Source organism: Carlito syrichta, unplaced genomic scaffold, assembly GCF_000164805.1.
Source record: "Carlito syrichta isolate Samal-C Ts95f unplaced genomic scaffold, Tarsius_syrichta-2.0.1 Scaffold288274, whole genome shotgun sequence".
NCBI classification, from domain to species: domain Eukaryota; kingdom Metazoa; phylum Chordata; class Mammalia; order Primates; family Tarsiidae; genus Carlito; species Carlito syrichta.
The window spans coordinates 1-20,308 of NW_007232370.1; the positions used below are offsets into that span (position 1 = coordinate 1).

Sequence of the window (20,308 nt, forward strand, 5' to 3'; positions counted from 1 at the left end):
GCCCCGGCCAGCCCCGGCCAGCCCGCCCCGGCCCTTACTCTGGATTGGCCTGTCTGGACACGCCTGGCCGCGCGTGGTTCTCAGCTCCTCCAGGTCGTGGCCTGTCAGTGCCCCCTTCCTGCGCGCCCCTCCGCACGGCTCCCACCAGGAGCCGCCCACTGGGCCCACGGCCGCCCGCAGGCCTGGCGCTGCCTGGCGCTCTTGCTTCTGGGTCTTCCTCACGCGAGGAAGCCACGCCAGGCCACGCCCCGCGCCCCCCAGCTGGGGCTCCGGGAAGCCGCCTCCACGGCGCCCGCCGGCAGTACCTCGTCAAAGTAGAAGAGCGCCCTGCGTCCTGCCAGCTCGTACCTCTTCACCTCCACGTGCCGGTCGAGGAGCAGCTGGAGGAGAAGCCGAGGTCGGTCCTCCGGGCCCCTTGGGCTCTCCGCCCCTTCGCGGATGCCTCAGGTCAGCAGAAGGCCGACAGGCGGGAGGCCCCAGGAAGGCACGGGGCTTGCCCGTGGGCATCCAGCAAGCCCCGGGCCGGGGTCTGGGCGAGTCTGGCTGGGGCCCGGGGGCGACGGCCAGCGCCCCTCAGGCCCCGCCGGCGCGCCTGCAAGAGGACGCTCTTCTGCCCAGGGCGCCAGCCTCTTCTTGCACCCTCTCCTCCCTGCAGCGCCCTCCCTGCAGCCTCCCTTAGTACAGCCGCCCCCAGTCCAGCCCAGCGCCAGGCCCGCCTCCTCCACGGCCCAGGAGACGCCGAGGGAGCCCTGCCACCGCGCCATTCAAGCCCCCTCCCAGCCTAGGACTTCTTTGCGGTTTTGGAAAGAACGCCTATTCCCCCTTCCCCTACCCCTGCCCCCGAGGTGGGGCTCCTGTCCCACCCTCTCCACCCGTAGACCTTTTCCCTCCACCCCCACCCTGGCCTAAGCCTGGCTGTGACCTCAGCAAGACAGCTGTCCCCGTGTCTCTTTTCTCCCCTACAAAACAGGGATGTGGCAGTGGTCTCCTGGGGCTGGGAGCACGAAAGCCGGTCTCAGAAGAATGTGGACCGAGGGCACCCCGTGGCACCCCACGTGGACCCCGAGTGCACGCACCTTTGTAGCAGCCCCCTCCATGGCACTCATAACAGCAAGGGTACCCTGGGGCCTGCCTGGAATCCCCACCCCGCCTGCTCAGACAGCCCACCTCTGCCCAGAAAGGCCAAAAAGCCAAAACCAAAGACCCCATGCATTGTACAAAGGGCCAGGCCACCACCAGCCTGATCCCGGGTTCCTGGAGACCCCACCAGCACTGCCTCACCTGCTCCAGGCTCGCCACATCTGCCCGGAAGCCTGACAACAGCGGCACCTCCAGGACAGCCATGTTGGAGGACCCTGCGTGCAGCCACCTTCCGTGACAGGGAAACAGAAAGGCCACCGGTGGGATTCTGCGCCCTTCTGCTTCCTGGAGCCACACAGCTGGACGTCCGGGGCAGCCTGCCTAGAGCCTGGCCTGCAGGCCGCCGGCACAGACATCCTCAGCTCGGTCAGCCTGTCTGTACAGCAGGAGGCTGAGGCCAGGCCTTGCCGATCGTTCCAGAACCCCACACCGTGCCCCCAGCACCGGAAGCAGCAGGTGGCCACAGGGCAGCGAGAGCCTGGGTGCTCCCTACAGGAGACCCTGGGCAACACACTCCTGGCTCCAGCCCTCAGTTTCTTTCTGTAACATGGTAGCGGTCACTGGGCTGTCTCTGGGGTCTGCCATGCCTGGCCCTTCCTGCCAGGTGCTGGAGCCGGGAGGGGGAAGCTGAAAGAACAGAGCCTGCAGGGAAGGGATGGGTGCCACAGCCCTGGGGTAGGTGGAGGAGGACTCCTGTAGGGGCAGGTGGCACATAGTTGGGTCTTCCTACCACATCTGAGGGAGGAACAAAGGCATCCCCTGCAGACTGGCGGCAGACGGTTGGGACCAGACCAACCACCTCCCAACCCCCTGCCCAACTGGATACCACCGAGAAGCAGGAAACATGGCCAGGGAGCATGGGAGAGCCACTTGGCCCAGGACCCACCATCTGGGGGCTTGAGCCAGGCCAAATCCTGTTCTCCAGAACCTTCGAAGATGGGGCCTGGGATGTGTTCCAGCTGGGGGTCAAGGGCAGGGCAGGGGCCCAGGCATCAGCTCCGAAGGGCTGTGGTGTCATGGCAACCACCCACCTCTCCTCTCCCAGATCATTGCCACAGTGACCAGCATCCTTGTCGCCATGGCAACGAGCATCCTCTCAGAGCGAAGACCCATGAGGGCTGAGGCCCCAAGGGCCTGGTGCTGTTGTGGGGGGCAGGGACCCGTATGCCAATGCTCTTTCCTCCCATCCCAGCTGCCTCGACTGTACTGGGCTCTGCTGTGTCTGGTCAAAAGCATTTGCTTTTCTTTCACTCATTTCAAAAACCGCCCCCGAGCGCCTGGAGCCAGAAGCCCCTTCCGGGCCCAGGAGGCCACCCTCTTCCCACGTCAGCATCCTGGGGGGCCCAGGCCTGAGAGCTGGCCCACAGGGCAGGCAGCCATACCTGGTGCACACCTCCAGCGTCACCTTGTATTCCTGGTGGTGCAGGTGAGCTGCCGGGTCGTCGTCATCTGCCGGGCGCCGGTCCCCACGGGGGCCCTTGGCCGAGGAGGCGGGCGCAGGGGGTGGGTGTCCCTGGGCCTCGGGCTCCTGCAGGCTCACAAGCAGCTGGAAAGCTGGCTTGGCCACCGGATCAGGTATGTTGTAGGTGACGTCAATCTGGGGGGTGTTGAGGACCGGCCGATGGGCGTGGGGTGGGGGAGGAGAGAGAACGGGTGGTGGGAGGGTGGGGGCAGCCAGAATTGCAACGACAATGATGTCAGCAACAGTTCTGGGGGCTGCCGGTATTCTTTGTAGCCTTGAGAATCCTGAGGCAGATGCAGGTACAGTCCTCTGCCCAGGGCTGCAGGCCTCGGGCACACAGCCATGCTCAAATCTGTGCCTGGGGTCTCCCAATCACTGCACTCCCATTTTTCATTTTCATTTTAATTTATTAATTATTTTAGACACAAGGTCACTCAGGTTGTAATGCAGAGGCACAATCATGGCTTATTGCAGCTTTAAAGTCCTGGGATCAAGCAGTCCTCCCGCCTCAGCCTCCCGTGTAGCTGAGATTACAGGCATGTATCACTACACCTGGCTTTTTTTTTTTTTTTTTTTGGAGTTGGAATCTCACTCTAGCCCAGGCTGGAGTGCTGTGGCACACTCATGGCCATCCCAGCGTCGACCTGCTGAGCTCAGGTGATCCTTTCCACTTCAGCCTTCCAAGTAGCCAGAACTATAGGTGTGCCCTACCATACCTGGTTAATTTTTTTTTTTTTTTTAATTGTAGAGATGAAGTCTCACCAGGTTGCCTGGGCTGGTCTCGAACCTGTGGACTCAGGCAATTCACTCACCTTGGCCTCCCAAAATGCTGGGATTACAGGTTGAGCTACCGAGCCTGGCCACCTGACTAATTTTTAAATTTCTTTTGTAGGTCCCCTCCTGCTCTTTCAGGTCCCCGCCTGCTCTTTCAGGTCCCCTCCTGCTCTTTCAGGTCCCCTCCTGCTCTGGGAGCTTTGCTGCCCTCTCAATAAATCCTACTTTCTAAAAGAAAAAATTCCTTTGTAGAGACGGGGTCTGGAATTCCCGGCCTCAAGTGGTTGTCACGCTTCAGCTGCCCAGATTGCTGGGATTACAGGCATGAGCCACTGTGCCAGGCTTGGGCTCCCATTTTGGAGACGGGAACGGGAATCAAAGGCTGCTTGCTTCTGCCCCTGGAAAGCACGTCTGCGGCCTGTGCCCTGGCAGACATCTCTAATCAACAGCTGCCTTCTTGTGGCCTTGCAGACGTCCGTCCTCAGCGGCTGCCTACTCATGCCCTTGGTAGGTGTGCCTCGTCAGTGGCTGCATTTCCGTACCTGGGTAGACACCTCTGACCAGTGGCTGCTTTTCCATCGCCTGGTAGCCATCTGTAACCAACGGCTGCCTTTCCACACCCCGGTAGGCATTCTTAATCAATGGCTGCCTCCCTGTGCTCTTGGTAGACATCACTAATCAAAGACTGCCTACCTGTGCTCCTGCCAGACATCCTTAATCAATGGCTGCCTTCCTGTGCCCCTGGAAGGCATCACTAAGCTGAGGCTAGCCATCTGCCCTCTGACTGCGAGCCAGAACCCAGGAGACCCACCTACCCTAGTCCAATATAGTGGTGACAGTGGCTGAGGACAGCAGTCGGGGAGTCCACCTGGGCATCCCTGTCCAGCTCACAGCAGGGGGAACAGACTCGAGCCACTGGGCAAACCCCATGGTGAGCAGGTGAATGGCAGATGGCGTCTGCTTGTGTCTGAACTGAGGGCCAAGTGGATTTTTTTTTTTTTTTGAGTTGGAGTCTCACTCTGTCACCCAGACTGGAGTGCAGTGGCCGCTCCCGGCCCCCGCAGCCTCAACCTGCTGGGCTCCGGTGATCCTTCCACCCCAGCCTTCCGAGTAGCCGGAATTACAGACATGCGCTACCACGCCTGGCTGATTTTTTGATTTATGTAGAGATGAGGCCTCACCAAGTTCCCCAGGCAAGTCTCGAACCCGCGGGCTCAGGCAATCCACTCACCTCAGCTTCCCAAAGGCCCGGATTACAGGCTGAGCCATCGAGCCCGGCTCCAAGTGGATTTTTCTGGGGGATCCCTGAGACCCCACACCTGAGGGTGCCTGTGGCCACTTTGGGCAGGATGAGCCCTTGGGAGTCCCCAGGGCCCCAGATGCCACGGTGTGGGGGGAAGGGTGCGGAGAGGTTGAAGCCTCACCTGCATGAGGCAGCAGCCGTCCCCCTTGGCGCTCACAAACAGCCCCGTGGGGAGGCTGGGGATCTGGAGAGAGAAGGACCACCATGAGGCCCTGAGACCCACCGACACCACCCACCCCGTCCGGAAGCACGTACCGCCGCTGTCTGCAGAACCCTCTGGTTGGCCCTGTGCAGTTCAAAGGTCTCCTGGTAGTCCAGGTTGGTGGAGGCCAGAGAGACCGTGAGGTTGATGCTGCCAGCGTAGGACAAGATGGCATATTCAGCCAAGGCCTGAAGAGCCACACAGGTGTCCTGGGGACAGAGGGGGAGACCTCAGCAGCCCCAGTAACCCGCTGGCCCTGTTCAGGGAGGCTGGCCTTTGGAAATGGCGCCAACGAGGCTAGCACGGAGACCAAACCTGGGATGACCCTCGCGGAGCTGGGCCTCCAAACAGCCAGGCTGGAGTGTTCATGGCGGCCGGGCCTGGGTTCCCACCGAAGGCCCAGGCTCACCTGTCCCTCAGCCCCACCCCTGCCCCTCTTGCGTTCCAGGCCCCCAAGCCTGCAGGTAGTCCGGGGTGGGCTGCCGGCCAGCTCACAGTCCCAGATCTTGGGATTTGCTGACACCGCCCAACCCGAGCTCTGCCCTCTGGCCCTGCTCCACTCACCTGAGTGGAGGAGAAGCCCCCCAGTGCATTTCGCTGCTGGGACAGCCACTTCACCACGGGCAGGGCGGCAGCCACATCACCCAGGAGAGTGTAGGTCAGAAGGGCATAAGCTGTCATCTCCACTTCGGCCGAGACCACTGCAACAGAGGAGGCCGACTGGGCCCTTTCCACACCAGGACACAGGACAATGCCACACAGGCAGAGGCCAGGGCAGGCAGTGGGGAGCCGGGGTGACCAGTACCTAACTGAGAGGCTCTGTCCCTGAAGCTCAGGAACGTGCCCTTGTCCATGTCCCGGGAACTTTTCAGGCTCCAGTGGGTGACACCATCTGCAAGGACAGGAGAGTCAGGGGCCACAGTCCCACCCCACGCTCAGCCTGACGCCCCACTGTGGGTGCCCATGCATGGAGCCTAGGGAAGACATATTGGGACACTTGTGGAGGGAAACAGCCAGGGGATGACAGCTGGAACAGGAAGAGCATCAGGGCTCCATCTCAGACCTGCAAACACATGGCAGCCCCAGCACGCCCTGTGCCCCTGCCAGGTATCACCAGTCAAAGGCTGCTTTTCTCTGCCCCTGGTAGACATCTCTAATCAATAACTGCCTTACCGTGCCCATGGTGGGCATCTTTAATCAACAGCTGCCTTCTTGTGGCCCTTGCAGACATCCTTAATCAATGGCTGCCTACTCATGCTCTTGGAAGGTGTTTCTAGTCAATGCCTGCATTCCCATATCCTGGATAGACATCTCTAATCAATGGCTGCTTTCCCATTGCCCTGGTAGATATCTGTAACCAAATGGTTGCCTTTCCATGCCCCTGGCAAGCATTCTTTTTTTAATTTTTTTTTTGAGTTGGAGTCTCACTCTGTCGCCCAGACTGGAGTGCAGTGGTCGCTCCCGGCCACCGCAGCCTTGACTTGCTGGGCTCCGGCGATCCTTCCACCTCAGCCTTCCAAGTAGCTGGAATTACAGGCATGCGCTACCACGCCTGGCTGATTTTTTGATTTATTGTAGAGATGAGTTCTCGCTGCCCAGGCAGGTCTTGAACCCACGGGCTCAGGCAGTTCACTCACCTCAGCCTCCCAAAGGCGCAGGAGAGGCATTCTTAATCAATGGCTGCCTCCCCTTGCTCCTGGTAGACATCGCTAATCAATGGCTGTATCCCCATGCCTCTGGTAGATATCCATAATCAACGACTGCCTACCTGTGGCCCTGCCAGACATCCCTAATCAATGACTGTCTTCCTGTGCCCCTGTGGCATCACTAATTAATGGCAGTCTTCTGGGCCTCTGGTAGGTATTCCCAATCAATGGTTGCAGAGCTGTGTCTTTGGCAGACATCCTTAATCAATGTCTTCCCTCTGGGTCCTCTGGTAGATATCAATACTCAATGGCTGTCATCAGTTCTCCTGTCCAACATCCCTAACAATGGCTAACTACTTGTGCCCCTGGTAGACCTCACTAATCAATGGCTCTTTTCCTATGCTAGACATTTTTCATCAATGCTGCCTTTCCATGCCCCTGCCAGATATTCCTAATCAATGGCTGTCTTCCCATACCCTGGTAGACATCCCTTATCTATGCTGCCTTCTCATGCCCCTTGGTAGACACTAATCAGTGGCTACTTTCCCATGGTTCTGGTAGACATTCTTTTTTTTTTTTTGAGTTGGGGTCTCACTCTGTCACCCAGACTGGAGTGCAGTGGCCGCTCCCGGCCACCGCAGCCTCGACCTGTGGGCTCCGGTGACCCTTCCGCCTCAGCCTTCCGAGTAGCCGGAATTACAGGCATGCGCTACCACGCCTGGCTGATTTTTTGATTTATTGTAGAGATGAGGTCTCGCCTGCCCAGGCGGGTCTCTAACCCACGGGTTCAGGTAATCCACTCACCTCAGCCTCCCAAAGGCGCAGGATTACAGGCTGAGCCACCGAGCCCAGCCTGGTAGACATTCTTAATCAATGGCTGTCTTCCAGGCCCCTGCCAGACATCCCTAATCAATGTCTTCCTTCCTGTGCCTATGGTAGCCATTGCTAATCAATGGCTGCCTTTTTTTTTTTTTACTTCTTGCAGACATCACTAATCAATGGCTACCTTCCAGTGACCCTGGCAGACATTCCTCATCAATGGCTGCCTTCCTGTGCCCCTGGTAGGCATCCATAGCTGTCTTCCCACGTCCCTGCTAAACAACCTTCCCCAATGCTTTCCTATGACCCTGCCAGACATCCTTAATCAATGACTGTCTTCCCATGCCACTGTTCCCGTGCCACTGCTGGACATCTCTAACAAATGGCTGTCTTCCTATACCCCTGCCAAATGCCCCTAATTAATGGCTTCCTCCCCATGACTCTGGTAAACATCACTAATCAATGGCTGTCTTCCTGTAGTCCTGGTAGATATCCTTAATCAGTGACTGCATACTAGTGCCCCTGCCAGACATCCCTAATCAATGGCTGCCTTCCTGTGTCCATGGTAGACATCCCTAATCAATGGCTGTCTTCCCATGACCCTGCCAGATATTCCTAAGCAATGACAGTCTTCCCTTGCCTCTACGTGATATCCCTAGTCAATGGCTGTTTTCCTGTGCCCATGGTATACATCCCTAATCAATGGCTGTCTTCTCATGCCCCAGTAGGCATTCCTAATCAGTCGTTGCCTTCCTGTGCCCCTGCTAGACATCCCTAATCAATGGCCGCCTTCTCATGCCCCTGGTAGACATTACTAATCAGTGGCTGTCTTCCTGGGCCCCTGGTAGACATTCCTAGTCAATGGCTGCCTTCTCGTATCCCTGGTAGACATGTCTTATCAATGGCTACCTTCCTGTCCCCTGGTAGACATCCCTCATCATTGGCTGCCTTCCTTTGCCCTGGCAGACACCCCGCACCAATGGCTACCTTCCTGCACCCCTGGAGGTAACGCTCATCTATGGCCTCCCCCCTGGCTGGGTCCTGATGGGTCCCAGATGTTCCCCTCCATGCCCAGGTCCCCTCTACCCTCCCCACACTGCAGGGTCTCCTAGGGTCTTAGCTCGCATGAGGTGTAAAAGCAAGAAACCAGCACCCCCCTTCACCTCCCATCTCTCACCTCCCACTCCCACTCTTATCTGAGCACTTAGTCCTGAGCAGACACCACCATCCAACTGGGTGGTTTAGCATTTTGCTTTTTAACTTTTCTTTCCTAAGCAGGGAACACAGTTCTTCAGGTGTCATCTTAGGCAGAGGAGCCTGAAGGAGGCTGGGCCCAGCGCAGCCAACGGATGACGGGGAGGAGGGGCCGGGGAGGAGACAGCGGGGACATTCTGAGACTCTCAGCTCTGTGACTGAGGCTCCAGTGGGCGATCATCTTGTGAGTGGGGAGACTGACACCCCAAAGACGGAGATGGCTTCCCAAGGTGGCCCTAGCCACAGCCTCCCACCTCCAGCATCCCTCTCCTGGGATGGTGTCCAGGACCCTGGGAGCTCCACCCTCTGCTGGGGACCCGTGAGTACTGCCCTCCCTCCTGAGAATGTGCAGCTCAGCTTTTGAGAAATGGTTTTAAGCCAAGGTGATAATTTCTTTCTAATCTAACTGTGCATATGCGTGGGAAATTCCAGAGGCTGACTTGGAAGTAAGAGAGTATGAGGACTCCCTGGCAGAATCCTCCACTGTTTAGAGCTCACCTGAAGAAGGTTCATCTACACCTGGCCCCAGTAAGGATGGTGCTGGCCAGCCCCCAGGTGGACGATTCAAGACGGCCATCGAGGCCAGATCTGCCCCACCCCATGCTGCCCCAGATGTCCTGCATTCCTCATTCCCCTTTAGCACCCTATTCTCTCAGCCTGGAAATTAGACATGGCTTCTTTGAGGCCAGAGCCTCGCCACCTCCCCACCTGCTGGTTTCTGTAGTAAAGACCCTTCCTTCAACGTTTGTTTCAGCCCACAAGCGGCAAGTGGCCACATGCGCCATCGGCAAGAGCATCAGGCCACGCGCGGGCCATGACCACAGCCAGCTGCTTCACCCGTGGGCGCCATGAGATGCAGCCGCAGGGAAGATGTCAACACACCCCGCCAGGAGCCGGGCACTCCTTGGCTGGAGGCGTCCGAACCCAATTCCCCCCCCTCCCCCGGCCAGCCTACCGCGCAGGATGGCCAGGCTGCGGAGCTTGCGCCGCGCCTCCGGGGCGGCTGGGCTGTGGAGCAGGGTCAGCACGTAGGCGGTCAGGGCGCAGCTGTAGGGGTCGGAGGCCAGGGCCATGCCGGACTCCAGGAAGCGCCTGGCCTTGTCGATGGCGCCTCTCTCCTCCTGCAGGGGGTGGGAAGGGGAAGCCCGGGAGGCTGCTCTGGCCTATCCCACCGCCACCCACTGGCGTCCTGGTGAGAGCCTGGATGGTGGGTAGCTTCCGGCCTGGCATCTCTCTGTGGCTCATGCGGCCTGCAGCCCAACTTTCAAGCTTCTTCTATTCTAGTCTTTCAATTAGAGACAGGGTTTCACTCTGTCACCCGGGCAGGACTCAACCTCCTGGGCTCAAACAGTCCTCCCACCTTAGCCTCTCAAGACTACAGGTGTGTGCCACCACGCCTGACCGCTACTGAGATTTTTTTTAGGGCGGCGAGGAAGACATTGCCTTGGCCACGAGGGGAGACCGCCAGCTTGCTCTTCCAGCCCCAGACCCCAGATCCCGGGCCTTCCTCTGCCCTCACCTCTGAGGCCGCACCTGTCTCCAGGAGAGCGGCCACCACATAGGCCGTCAGAGGGACTGCTCCGCGGATCCCGCCCTGCAAAGAGACTGCAGGCTTCACCCTGGGCGGAGAGACAGCCCCTCCCCGTCCCCCAAGGAGCAGGAACAGGGTGGGGCAGAGCCGTCGGGGCCGCAGGGCCACTCGCCTGGATGTCTTTGTTGAGGATCCTGCCCACGGCTGGGAAGGCGCCATCCACCTGCTGCTGCCCGACAATCCAGGCCTTGGCAGCCGCCAGCTCCCGTGGGTCCACGAAGATGAAGCTGCGTGCCTGCGCAAAGGACTTCAGCACAAAGGCGGTGAGCCTGGGGAGGGGCGAGGCAGGGCTGGGGCCGTGGACCGCGTCATCCCTGCGCGTTGGCCAGGGGACCGTGGCGGGCTGCCTGCACTCCCCGCTCCACATCCTGGGTCGCAGCCTCAGGAAAGATTCTCAGGTAGAAACACCCAGCTAAGTGGCTCCTGAATTCCTGACCCACAACCACCGAGATGATAAAGGTTTGTAGGGCCCCGTGCAGTAGCTCGGGCCTGTAATCCCAGCACTTTGGGAGGCCAAGGCAGGAGGACTGCTTGAGCCCAGGAGTTCCAGACTAGCCTGAGTGACACAGCAAGACCCCATCTCAAAAACAAAACGAAGCCGGGCTCGGTGGCTCAGCCTGTAATCCCACGCCTTTGGGAGGCTGAGGTGAGTGGATTGCCTCAGCCCGCGGGTTCGAGACCCGCCTGGGCAACTTGGCAAGACCTCATCTCTACAATAAATCAAAATCAGCCGGGCGTGGAAGCGCGCGCCTGTAGTTCCAGCTACTCGGAAGGCTGAGGCGGAAGGATCGCTGGAGCCCAGCAGGTTGAGGCTGCGGGGGCCGGGAGTGGCCACTGCACTCCAGTCTGGGCGACAGAGTGAGACTCCAACTCAAAAAAAAAAACAAAAACGAAACACAAAATGGCTGATGCCTTAAAGGGTATAGTTTGGTAACTTGGTACGCAGCAGTAGATGACGGCTGCATCTCATACGGGATCCCTCTCCCTCACTCTGTAGTGAGTTCCTGGCGGCAGGAGCCAGGCCTTCCTTGATCCCCCAGGACTAAGGCCAGGGCCAGGCACATAGCAGGCACTCAGTGTTGAATGGACAGATGGATGGAAAGAAGCACACTGACTACATAGAGCCCTCTGCTGCAGGGCAGGATCTGCGACTTCCAGGCTGGACCTGACCTCTCAGGTGAACATCAGGGCTGCACCAGCAGGTGGTGTGCACTGTGCACACCACATGCCTGTCCCATGACTCGGGGCCTGAGAGGTCAGGCATCAGGTCCAAGGCCACACAGCTCCCACGAGACAAGCTAGGGCTGCCAGCTCCGGGGTGGAAGCCACTTTCCTCCACCCTGTGCTTATGGCTGCCTTGTCCTGTAGCAGCCCTGGTCAGACAGCCCATTTGGAGCTGGCAGGGTCATTTTGCAAGGTAGGCAGGGATGGGGCTGTTGGGAGCTGTTCCTTCGAACCCAGTGGAGGCTGCTTGTGCTTGCTCACGCTGTGGGTTCGGTCCCCGACAGATGTGGTGTGGTGCACACAGGGAAGGGTGCAGAGTGGCCACAGTGCAGTATGGTCATGGAGACCTCCTGGGCTGCCGAGCTTGGGGTGCCTCAGTGGTTCTCCTGTCCCTGGGGTGGGCGAGGCCTCAGGCCGCAGGGGCCCTGCCTCACGAGCTGTCAGCAAGGCAGGGCCCGTGACCAGAGCAGGACGGTGCCCGGGCTGCTGGGGCTCCAGGCAAACCACCAAGTCTGGGCCTCGGGGTGCCACCCACTGCCCGGGCCCTCGGCCAGTGTGTCCCACCGCCGGGCAGGCTCTGCGGCCACGGGTCCTGTTGGACTGAGGACAAGGCGGCATCCACACACACAGCCTCTACGGGCACTGCAGGCCGGCGACCTCCAGGGAGGAGAGTGGATGGGTGTGGGCGGGGCTGGGGACCGCCACTTCAGGAAGTCCCACGGTGGACCAAGGATGGCACAGCCTGGGCATCCCAGGGAACAAGACCAGTCCCGCAGCCCAAGCTCCATCCTTCTCCAGCCAGGGAGGGTCATGACCCAGGAAAAGGTCCTGGGCCACTTCCCCCGCCACCTTGCACCCAGTCGCTAACCCTCTTCCCTGCCCATCTCCTCCTGCTCAGGGTAGCCCCTTGCCCAGGGCTGGTGGGCTCCAAGGAGGCCCAGGACTTGCTGCTGTGGGCCCAGGCGCAGGGATTGGCTCCTGGTCACTGTGGTAACAACAACAACAGCAGCAGAAAGAGTAATAGCATCGACCACCTGCTCTGCCAGGCCCTGGCCCGTGAGCATCTGCCCTCTGAACCCCTGGTTTCCTGGTCAGGTTCCCCACTGCCCTGGGATCAGGCCCCGGGCATCCTGCCATGCTGAGCTGGAAGGGAGCCTCAGAGGCTGTGCCCAGGCTGTGGGGACTCACCACATGCTGCCTGACGCGTCCCGCTCCCCAAATGCACTGTAGGAGCCATCCTGGTGCTTGTAGGTCAGCTGCCGCTGATAGCCTGTGGGCAGGCAGAAGGGACCATGCGCTGCTGAGTCGCTAACTTGGCCAGGCCTGCTGTCCGCACCCCCGACCCTCCACACCATGTCTGGGCTCCCCGGACCTGTCCCACACCACGTCGGGAGCCTTGAAATTGTTCATGCCCACATCTGGGGTCCTGGAAACTGACCCACGCCACATCTGGGTGGCTGCAAAGTTACTCATCTCGTGACTGGCACTGCCTCTTTGCGCCTCCCGCCACATACCAGCCTTCATCGTGGCCAGGAGGCCCATGGAGCCCACTGCCTTGGGGCAGTGCCCACCATCCCCAGGGCTGGGCTGCTCCACCTGCTGACCCCAGAGCCTGTCGGGCTCGGTGAACAGAAGGCATCGGGTGGCCCAGGCAGGGCCTAGGAGGCAGCAGAGAGAGGCTGGCCAGGCCACAGTGGCCGCCGAGCCAGGCTGGGGGTTTGGCTTTGCTGTGAGGGCAGCAGGGCGCCATGGCGGGTGTGTGAGCAGGAGGAGGGGGTGAGGAGACATCTGTAGCGGGGGTATGGGAGGGTCCAGCCAGGAAGCTGGGGAGGAGCACCCTCCGTGTGTACCAGAGGGGCTTGGAGCCAGTCGGGGTGTAGACAGAGCTGCCCAACTGGGTCGGCATGTAAGGGAAGAAAGGAGGATCGAGGGCACCCGGGTGAGCAACCTGGGCCTCGGAAGGTCAGGGCTGCGTCCGTGGAGATGGGACAAGGAGTGAGAAGAACTCTGCTAGTGGACAAGGTCTCCCACATTCACATCCACTTGGAACCCCAGAAGGGGACCTTACTGGAATGAGGATCTTTGCAGATATAATGAAGGTAAGGATCTCGAGACGGGACCACCCTGGATTCAGGGTGGGTCTTTATAAGAGAAAAGGGGCGGGGCACAGTGGCATGTGCCTGTAATCCCAGCTACTCAGTAGGTTGAGGTAGGAGGATCCCTTGAGCCCAGTAGGTTGAGGCTGCAGTGAGCTATCACTGCATCTTGCACCACAGCCTGGAAAGAGAGAGACTCTGTCTCGACAAACAGGGAGAGAATAAAAAAAAGACAGGGAACCAGCCACAGAGGAGGAGACAACCATGTGACCACAGAGGCAGAGAACAGGGTGATGTGTCTACTAGCCCCGGGAGGCCTGAGGCCACCAGGAACAGGAGAGGGACCTGGGACGGATCCTCCCTCAGAAGCTCCGGGGTGCTATCCCTGCCCCCAACTTGGCTTTGGACTTCTGGCCTCCACTGTGTGAGGGAACAAATGCCTGTTCTGAGTCACCCAGGTGTGGCAACCCACATGAGCAGGCTTGGGGGAGGTGGAGTGGCGGCTGGTTGAGGGTTTGTTGCATCTGAGCCGGCAGCTGGCTGGACAGACGTGGGGTCTGGAGTCCTGGGAGGCTCTGGTTGTCATCCCAGGTGGGGCTCATTAGGCTCTGGGTGGCATTCAGGGCTCTGGGCTCAGATGGGTCCACCAAGGAGTGTCTGTCCCCAGGGATGGGACCCATATGCCAGTGCCACCCACCTCTCGGACCTCACAAGTCCCAGTAAGCCCCAGGCCCAAGCCTAAGTGGATTTGGCCTTCCCACTGTCTGTGGCCAGTCTTCACAAAGTCAGATTTGCAGCTTGTGGCCACCCTGTTTCTTTTTCTTTTTTTGAAGTTCTAGTCCTAGCCAGACACGGCGACTCATGCCTGTCATCCCAGCACTTGGGGAGGTGGCGGCGAGAGGATTGCCTGATCCCAGGGGTTCGAGACCAGCCTGGGCAACTTGGAGAGCCCTCATCTCTACAACAAATCAAAACGTTAGTCAGGCGTGGTGACTTATACCTGCGGTTCCAGCTACTTGGAAGGCCGAGGCGGAAGGATCACCTGAGTCCAGCAAGTCAAGGCTGCAGTGGCTGTGAGCATGCCCCTGTGCTCCAGCCTGGGCGATAGAGAGACTCTGACTCACAAAAGAAAAAGTTCTAGGTCTTGCTCTGTTTCCCAGGTTGGAGTGCAGTGATGTGATCATAGCTCACTGCAGCCTCTACCTCCTGGGGTCAAGTGATCCTCTTGCCTCAGCCTCCTAAGCAGCTGACACTACAGGTGCCACCACTCCTGGCTAATTATTTTATTTTTTTCTGTAGGGATGAAGGTCCATGGTGTCGCCCAGGCTGGTCTGGAACTCTGGCCTCAAGCGATCCTCCCACCTCAGCCTCCCACAGTGCTGGGATTACAGGCGAGAGCCACCATGCCAGGCACAGTCTCTTTTTCCACCTGAGACTTGTACATTCCTCATCATAAGTTCTTTCCTTTTCCTTTTTCCATCCATGAGACCAGATTATTCCAGACCATCAGCACCACCCTTGGTGATCTTATAACCGAGCAGAGTTGCTGTGCAAACCTCGACTGCCAGGAGTCCGGAGCTCGACTGGCCCCAGGCATCAAGGTGCTCATGTTTCTCCGTCTCTCTATCTGAGATGGGCCCGGCACTGTCTGAGACGGGCACCCACCGGTCCTTGCAAAGTTGTGCCTGTGAGTTCGCGTCTCCCTGGGGCGCAAGCCTTGTCCCGACAGCCACAGACACCAGCCCGCTGCTGACAACGGCCGCTGGCACAGACTCTTTTGAGCCCTCCCCCCCCGGAACCTGGTGTGTGGGTCTCCCCACTGAGGGCGGAGCCCGCTCCCCTGGCTCGCGCCACCCGGGCAGGGCCCCTGTACCTTGCACCAGGTAGTCGGTCGTCTCTCTCTCCACCTCAGGGCTGAGCTGCCGGGTTTTCTGAAGATACTTCAGGACAAAGACATTGGGAGCAAAGTGGATCATGTTCTGTTCTCCGCAGCCAAAGGGCAGCCGCAGCAGGTTGCTGAGGTGGCTCAAGGTGGGGCCCATGACGTCCCCTGGCAGGAAGGAGAAGAGAGCGGGGCTGAGGCTGTCCCAGGCCAGCAGAGCACAGGGACAGCTTTCCCCAGGGATGGGAGTCCTCCTGTGCCCTCACGCTAGCCACTCAGCCTGCCAGTGCTGTCCGCTGGGGCCCACACCCTCTGCCCACTCAGACCACCTCGTGTGCCAGCTTTGTGACCATCTGCTCATTTTCCCTAAACACCTCCTTCTGTGTTCTGTAGTTTTAAATGTGAGCATTCTTGTTCTGGTTTTTCATTCTGTTCAACGCCTTTTTCTTTCGGTTTTTTCGAACAGATGTATTTAAGGTTATAAACTGCCCTCTACGTACGACTTTAGCTGCATCCCACAGACACCGGTGTGTCAAAACAGCCATTCTTGTTCTAAATATCTTTTTCTAGTTTCCAATACAAAATGTGATTTTCTCCTCAACCACGAGTGTTTCCATTTTTAGAAAGGTTTCCCGGTGCATTTTTCCCTCTCCCTCTCCCTCTCTCCCTCTCAGGTTTCTGCTTTCCTGTTCTCTCACGCCTTTGGCGACCGTCTTCCTCCTCTCGGTCTCCTTGTCCCACACGCTGTCAACAGGCCCTCTTCAATCCCCAACGTCCCCTGAACACGCCTCCCCTCCTTGGCCTCTCCTCAGGCCTCACTGAGGCCCCCAAGCCTCCTCTTGGCTTGGGAACTGCCCACCTACTACTTCCTCATCACGCTCCCCTGGGTTTCCCAGCTTCTTGTCCCCTCCCTGTCTCACCGGAGCTGATGGCACTGGCATCTGGGTCCCGGCCCTCGCCTGCTCTCCACCCTTGCCCATCTGTCTCTTCTCCTGCGCCTCTCACCCCCACCTGGGCACTCAGCTCCATGGCCACCTCTGACTTTGTAAGCGCCAACATCCTCCGATCCGGCCACAACCGCCAGCCTACCCAGGGCCAAGGGCTTCTGCCTTCTGTGGTCAGAGAGGCCTGAGCCCTCCCAGCCCTCCCACCCGGGCCTGTCTGTACCCGACCGACCTCTGGCCCTTTTCTTCCAACCCGCCCCACACTCCCATTGCCCTTCTACCCCACTCCCAGCATTGTGCCTGGGCTCCTAGAGACAGCACCCCCGCCCAGAGACTCCCAGGCTGCTCCAAAGACCCCCGTCAGCCCCTTCCCTCTACTTGCAGCTGCTCCAGAAGGCTGCCTCTCGCCAGCACCCTCAGACCCCGCCCCAGCCCTGGGCCTTCACCTGGCACTGTGGCCTCCTGGACCTTGTTCCTGGAGCACCACTCTCGGGAGGGTTCCCCGCAAGTCCTGAGGGCCACTCCACCCTGCCCATCCCTCCCGCCACGGTGTTTGGACTGGGTGGGCCTGGACCGCCCTCCTGTCAGACAGGGAGTCCCTCAGGGTGGGGCTGGGGTCAGCACCCAGCACCTGGATGGACACAGAGCAGGCCCTGGATGCTCAGGCGCGGGGGTGGGGGCCCCAGGGGAACAGTCCCTAGCAGAGCCCAGCCTGAGACTGAGCCCAGGGTGGACCCTGGCTCCCGTCTCCATCCCCCAACCAGCGTGGGTGGACATACCGATGACAGAGGCAGCGGCACGCTCGGACCCAGGCACGGCGCCGTGCGGGACCCCCAGGGTGAAGGCCTCGCTGTCACTCTCGTCCGCCCCCATCTTTCTCCAGAGCCGGAACTCGCCCATGGAGCCCCAGCCAGTGGAGAAGCCGATGAACTGGACCTCAAGGGGCTGTTGGAGAGTCCAGGCCATGATGACAGACTCGTTGGATGGCTCTGGCCCACGGCCAACCTGGGAAGAGAGAGCAGAGCCCCCGGATGCTGGCGGGAAACTGAGGGGCACTCGGGCTGCAGGGCCACGGGCAGCGGCCTCCGTCACGCTCACAGTGCAGGGCAGAGTCTTCAGGAGCCCGAGGTGAGAGAAACCAGAGGTCACCCCATGCATTAAACGGCCAACAGAGGCACAGGAGAGGCGTCTCCAAGTTCCAAAGTCACCAGGCTCCCTGGGAACTCTGGACTTTTGTACATGCTGGCCTCTCCGCCTGAAACATCCTCTGCTCCCTGTTCTTGCTGGTGAACTCTTCATCCTTCAAAACCACGTTTGCTTATACCCCACACCTGGAAAGCTGTGTTAGCTGCTCCTTTTTTATATGCCCTTTGCTTGGCCCAGAAAGGGCCTCTGCCCGTCTCTCTCACCCACATCCGCTTTTCCTACCTCCCTGACCACCGACCACCCCGTTCTGCCCCCACATTGCTGGTGCTTCCTCCCTGCAGCTCTGGCTACGTTAATTTTCTTGGCACGCAACTCCAGCGGCTGAGCACACTTGACGGGCGCTGTGTCCCCCTCGCTCCTCCCCGCCTCTATCCAAGCCCGGCACAGACAGGGAGTGGCAAACACCGGAGAAGCATGAAGTCCTGGCTCAAGCCAGCCCTCCCGCTGTACCTGGATGAGCCCACCCTGCCAGCTGATCCAGAATGCTCGGAACTCATCCCAGGAGAGGATCCTGGCCGTGTGCACACCGGCCACAGGCCGGCCCATCTTGCTGGTGGAGATCCATGACCTGGTGTTCTGATGGCCTCCCAGCACGATCTCGACCATGCCCGCTGTGTCCTGGGGCCCGGAAGACAGGGCCACGCGGGCGTCATTGTGGGCCCGCACGGCCACGTCAAAGCGCGTGAGGCGCAGTGGCCGCTGCACATACTGGAACTCGTACTTGTTGGGCGTGGAGATGTGGACTCTCTCTGGAGGGAAGAAAGGAGACGGGGAATTGAGGGTCGCAGAGGCATCGCACCTCCCCTGCTGGCACCCAGAAATAGCTGCTGGACTGTAAGGGCCGGGTCCCACCGTGGCCCAGGAAATGGCTGCAGGGGGGAGGGAAACATGGCAGAACGTGCTGGCTAAACGGCATTGACAGTAGCACCAAAGGAGAAGATGCCCAGGGACAGGCTGGGCGTGGGGGCTCACGCCTGTCATTTCAACACTTTGGGAGGCCAAGGTGAGAGGACTGCTGGAGGCCAGGAGTTCAAGACTAGACTGGGCAACATAATGAGATCCTAGCTCTAAAAATAATTGAAAAGTTAGCTGGGTGTGGTGGCCCATGTCTGTAGTCCCGGCTACTAGGGAGGCTGAGGCAGGAGGATCGTCTGAGCCCAGGAGTTGGAGGCTGCAATGAGCTGTGACTGCACCACTGTACTCTATCCTGAGTGATTGAGTGAGACTGTTTCTTTAAACAATAATAATAGTAATAACATAATTTTTAAAAAAGTGTCCAGGTATGGTAGCTCATGCTTGTAATCCTAGTGTTTTGGAAGGCCAAGGCAGGAGGATCACTTGAAGCCAGGAGTTCAAGACCAACCTGGACAACATAGTGAGACCTCAATCTCTACCAAAAGAAATACTTAGGGATAAATCTGACAAAAGATGGGATGCAAAAGGCTGAGAGGAACTGGAGAGGACTCAGATCAGTGGGGAGTGAGGCCATGCTCTGGGGTCAGGAGACAACACTATCCTCCCCAATCAGATCTGCAGGTTCAATGTTAGCTCCACCAAGATTCCAGCAGGCTCCTCAGGAGAAGTTGCCGAACTGATCCCAAAATCTGTATGGAAATGATAAGGAACCTAGGAGAGTCCAATTTTAATAAAGAACACAGTTGGAGGACTCACACCACCTGACAATGAGACTTACTATATGTTATAAAATTTTATAATAATTTTTTGTAGAGATGGGGGTCTCATTATGTTGCCCAGGCTGGCCTTGAATTCTTGTTCTCAAACGAGCCTCCTGCCTCAGCCTCCCAAAGTGCTGGGATGACAGGCATGACCCACTGCACTTGACTAAGTTTTTAATTTTTTTGTAGAGATGGGGGGGGGGTTCCTGCTCTGTTACCCAGGCTGGTCTCGAACTCCTAGCCTCAAGCTATCTCCCCAGCTCGGTCTCCTGAAGTGCGAGGATTACAGGTGCAAGCCACTGCACCTGGCCAAGACTTACTGTAGAGTTACAGTAATCACCACAAGGTGATACAGGTGTCGAGAAAGACAAATGTATCTATTATGATGGAGGGAGAGGGGCTGACTAGAGACATCTGGCACTTGCCTCCTCCACGGAGAAAAACCAAAATAACGAGTGGCTAATCACACTCTGAATAGCCACTCTCTACCAAAGGAAATACTTAGGGATTTCCAAGAGAAAACCCTGACATTCAGCAGGTACGTGCCAGGCAACGCCTAAAGTCAGGTAGGACGGGGAGGCGAGGCAGTCTCCTTGGCCAGGGTCAACTGGGAGTCCGCAGAAGAGTGAGGAAGTGGCCCCAGAGGCCTACATTCCCACCACAGACTCTGAGGCCTAGCCCTGGGAGAGCCCCCGGCCCTCGCAGGCCCCAAGACGAACAGAGGGAGCAAAATACTTAAACATCCAGATGCGGGAAGCTCAGAGAGTCCCAAATTGCCGTAATTTAAAAAGGTCAGCCAGGCGTGGTGGCTCATGCCTGTCATCTCAGCACTTTGGGAGGCAGAGGCAAGAGGACTGCCTGAGTCCACAGATTTGAGACCAGCCTAGGCAACTTGGCGAGACCTTGTCTCTACAGTTAAAAAAAAAATTAGCTGGGTGTGATGGCACGTGCCTGTGGTTCCAGCTACTTGAAAGGCTGAGGCAGAAGGATCACCTGACCCCCGCAGGCTGAGGCTGCAGTGGCTGTGAGTGTGCCACTGCACTCCAGCCTGGGAGACAGAATGAGAATCGGACTAAAAAAAAAAAAAAA

General features: G+C 58.7%; 1 protein-coding gene across 1 annotated transcript in view; it reads right to left on the reverse strand.

Annotated features, from left to right (window-relative positions):
• Positions 1-222: 222 nt before the first annotated feature.
• The window catches only part of CPAMD8 (C3 and PZP like, alpha-2-macroglobulin domain containing 8), a gene marked incomplete at its 3' end in the record, with an annotated part of 49,901 nt that continues 29,815 nt past the window's right edge, over positions 223-20,308 (reverse strand). The window contains exons 7-20 of the mRNA XM_008053546.1: positions 17,994-18,292; positions 17,117-17,342; positions 15,385-15,561; positions 12,604-12,685; positions 10,304-10,460; positions 10,120-10,194; positions 9,556-9,721; positions 5,687-5,773; positions 5,446-5,582; positions 4,935-5,090; positions 4,801-4,863; positions 2,523-2,737; positions 1,282-1,369; positions 223-380 (exon numbers count right to left, since the gene is read on the reverse strand). Coding sequence (XP_008051737.1) covers positions 223-380; positions 1,282-1,369; positions 2,523-2,737; positions 4,801-4,863; positions 4,935-5,090; positions 5,446-5,582; positions 5,687-5,773; positions 9,556-9,721; positions 10,120-10,194; positions 10,304-10,460; positions 12,604-12,685; positions 15,385-15,561; positions 17,117-17,342; positions 17,994-18,292 — 2,086 coding nt within the window. The remainder of the gene's footprint in view (positions 381-1,281; positions 1,370-2,522; positions 2,738-4,800; positions 4,864-4,934; positions 5,091-5,445; positions 5,583-5,686; positions 5,774-9,555; positions 9,722-10,119; positions 10,195-10,303; positions 10,461-12,603; positions 12,686-15,384; positions 15,562-17,116; positions 17,343-17,993; positions 18,293-20,308) is intronic.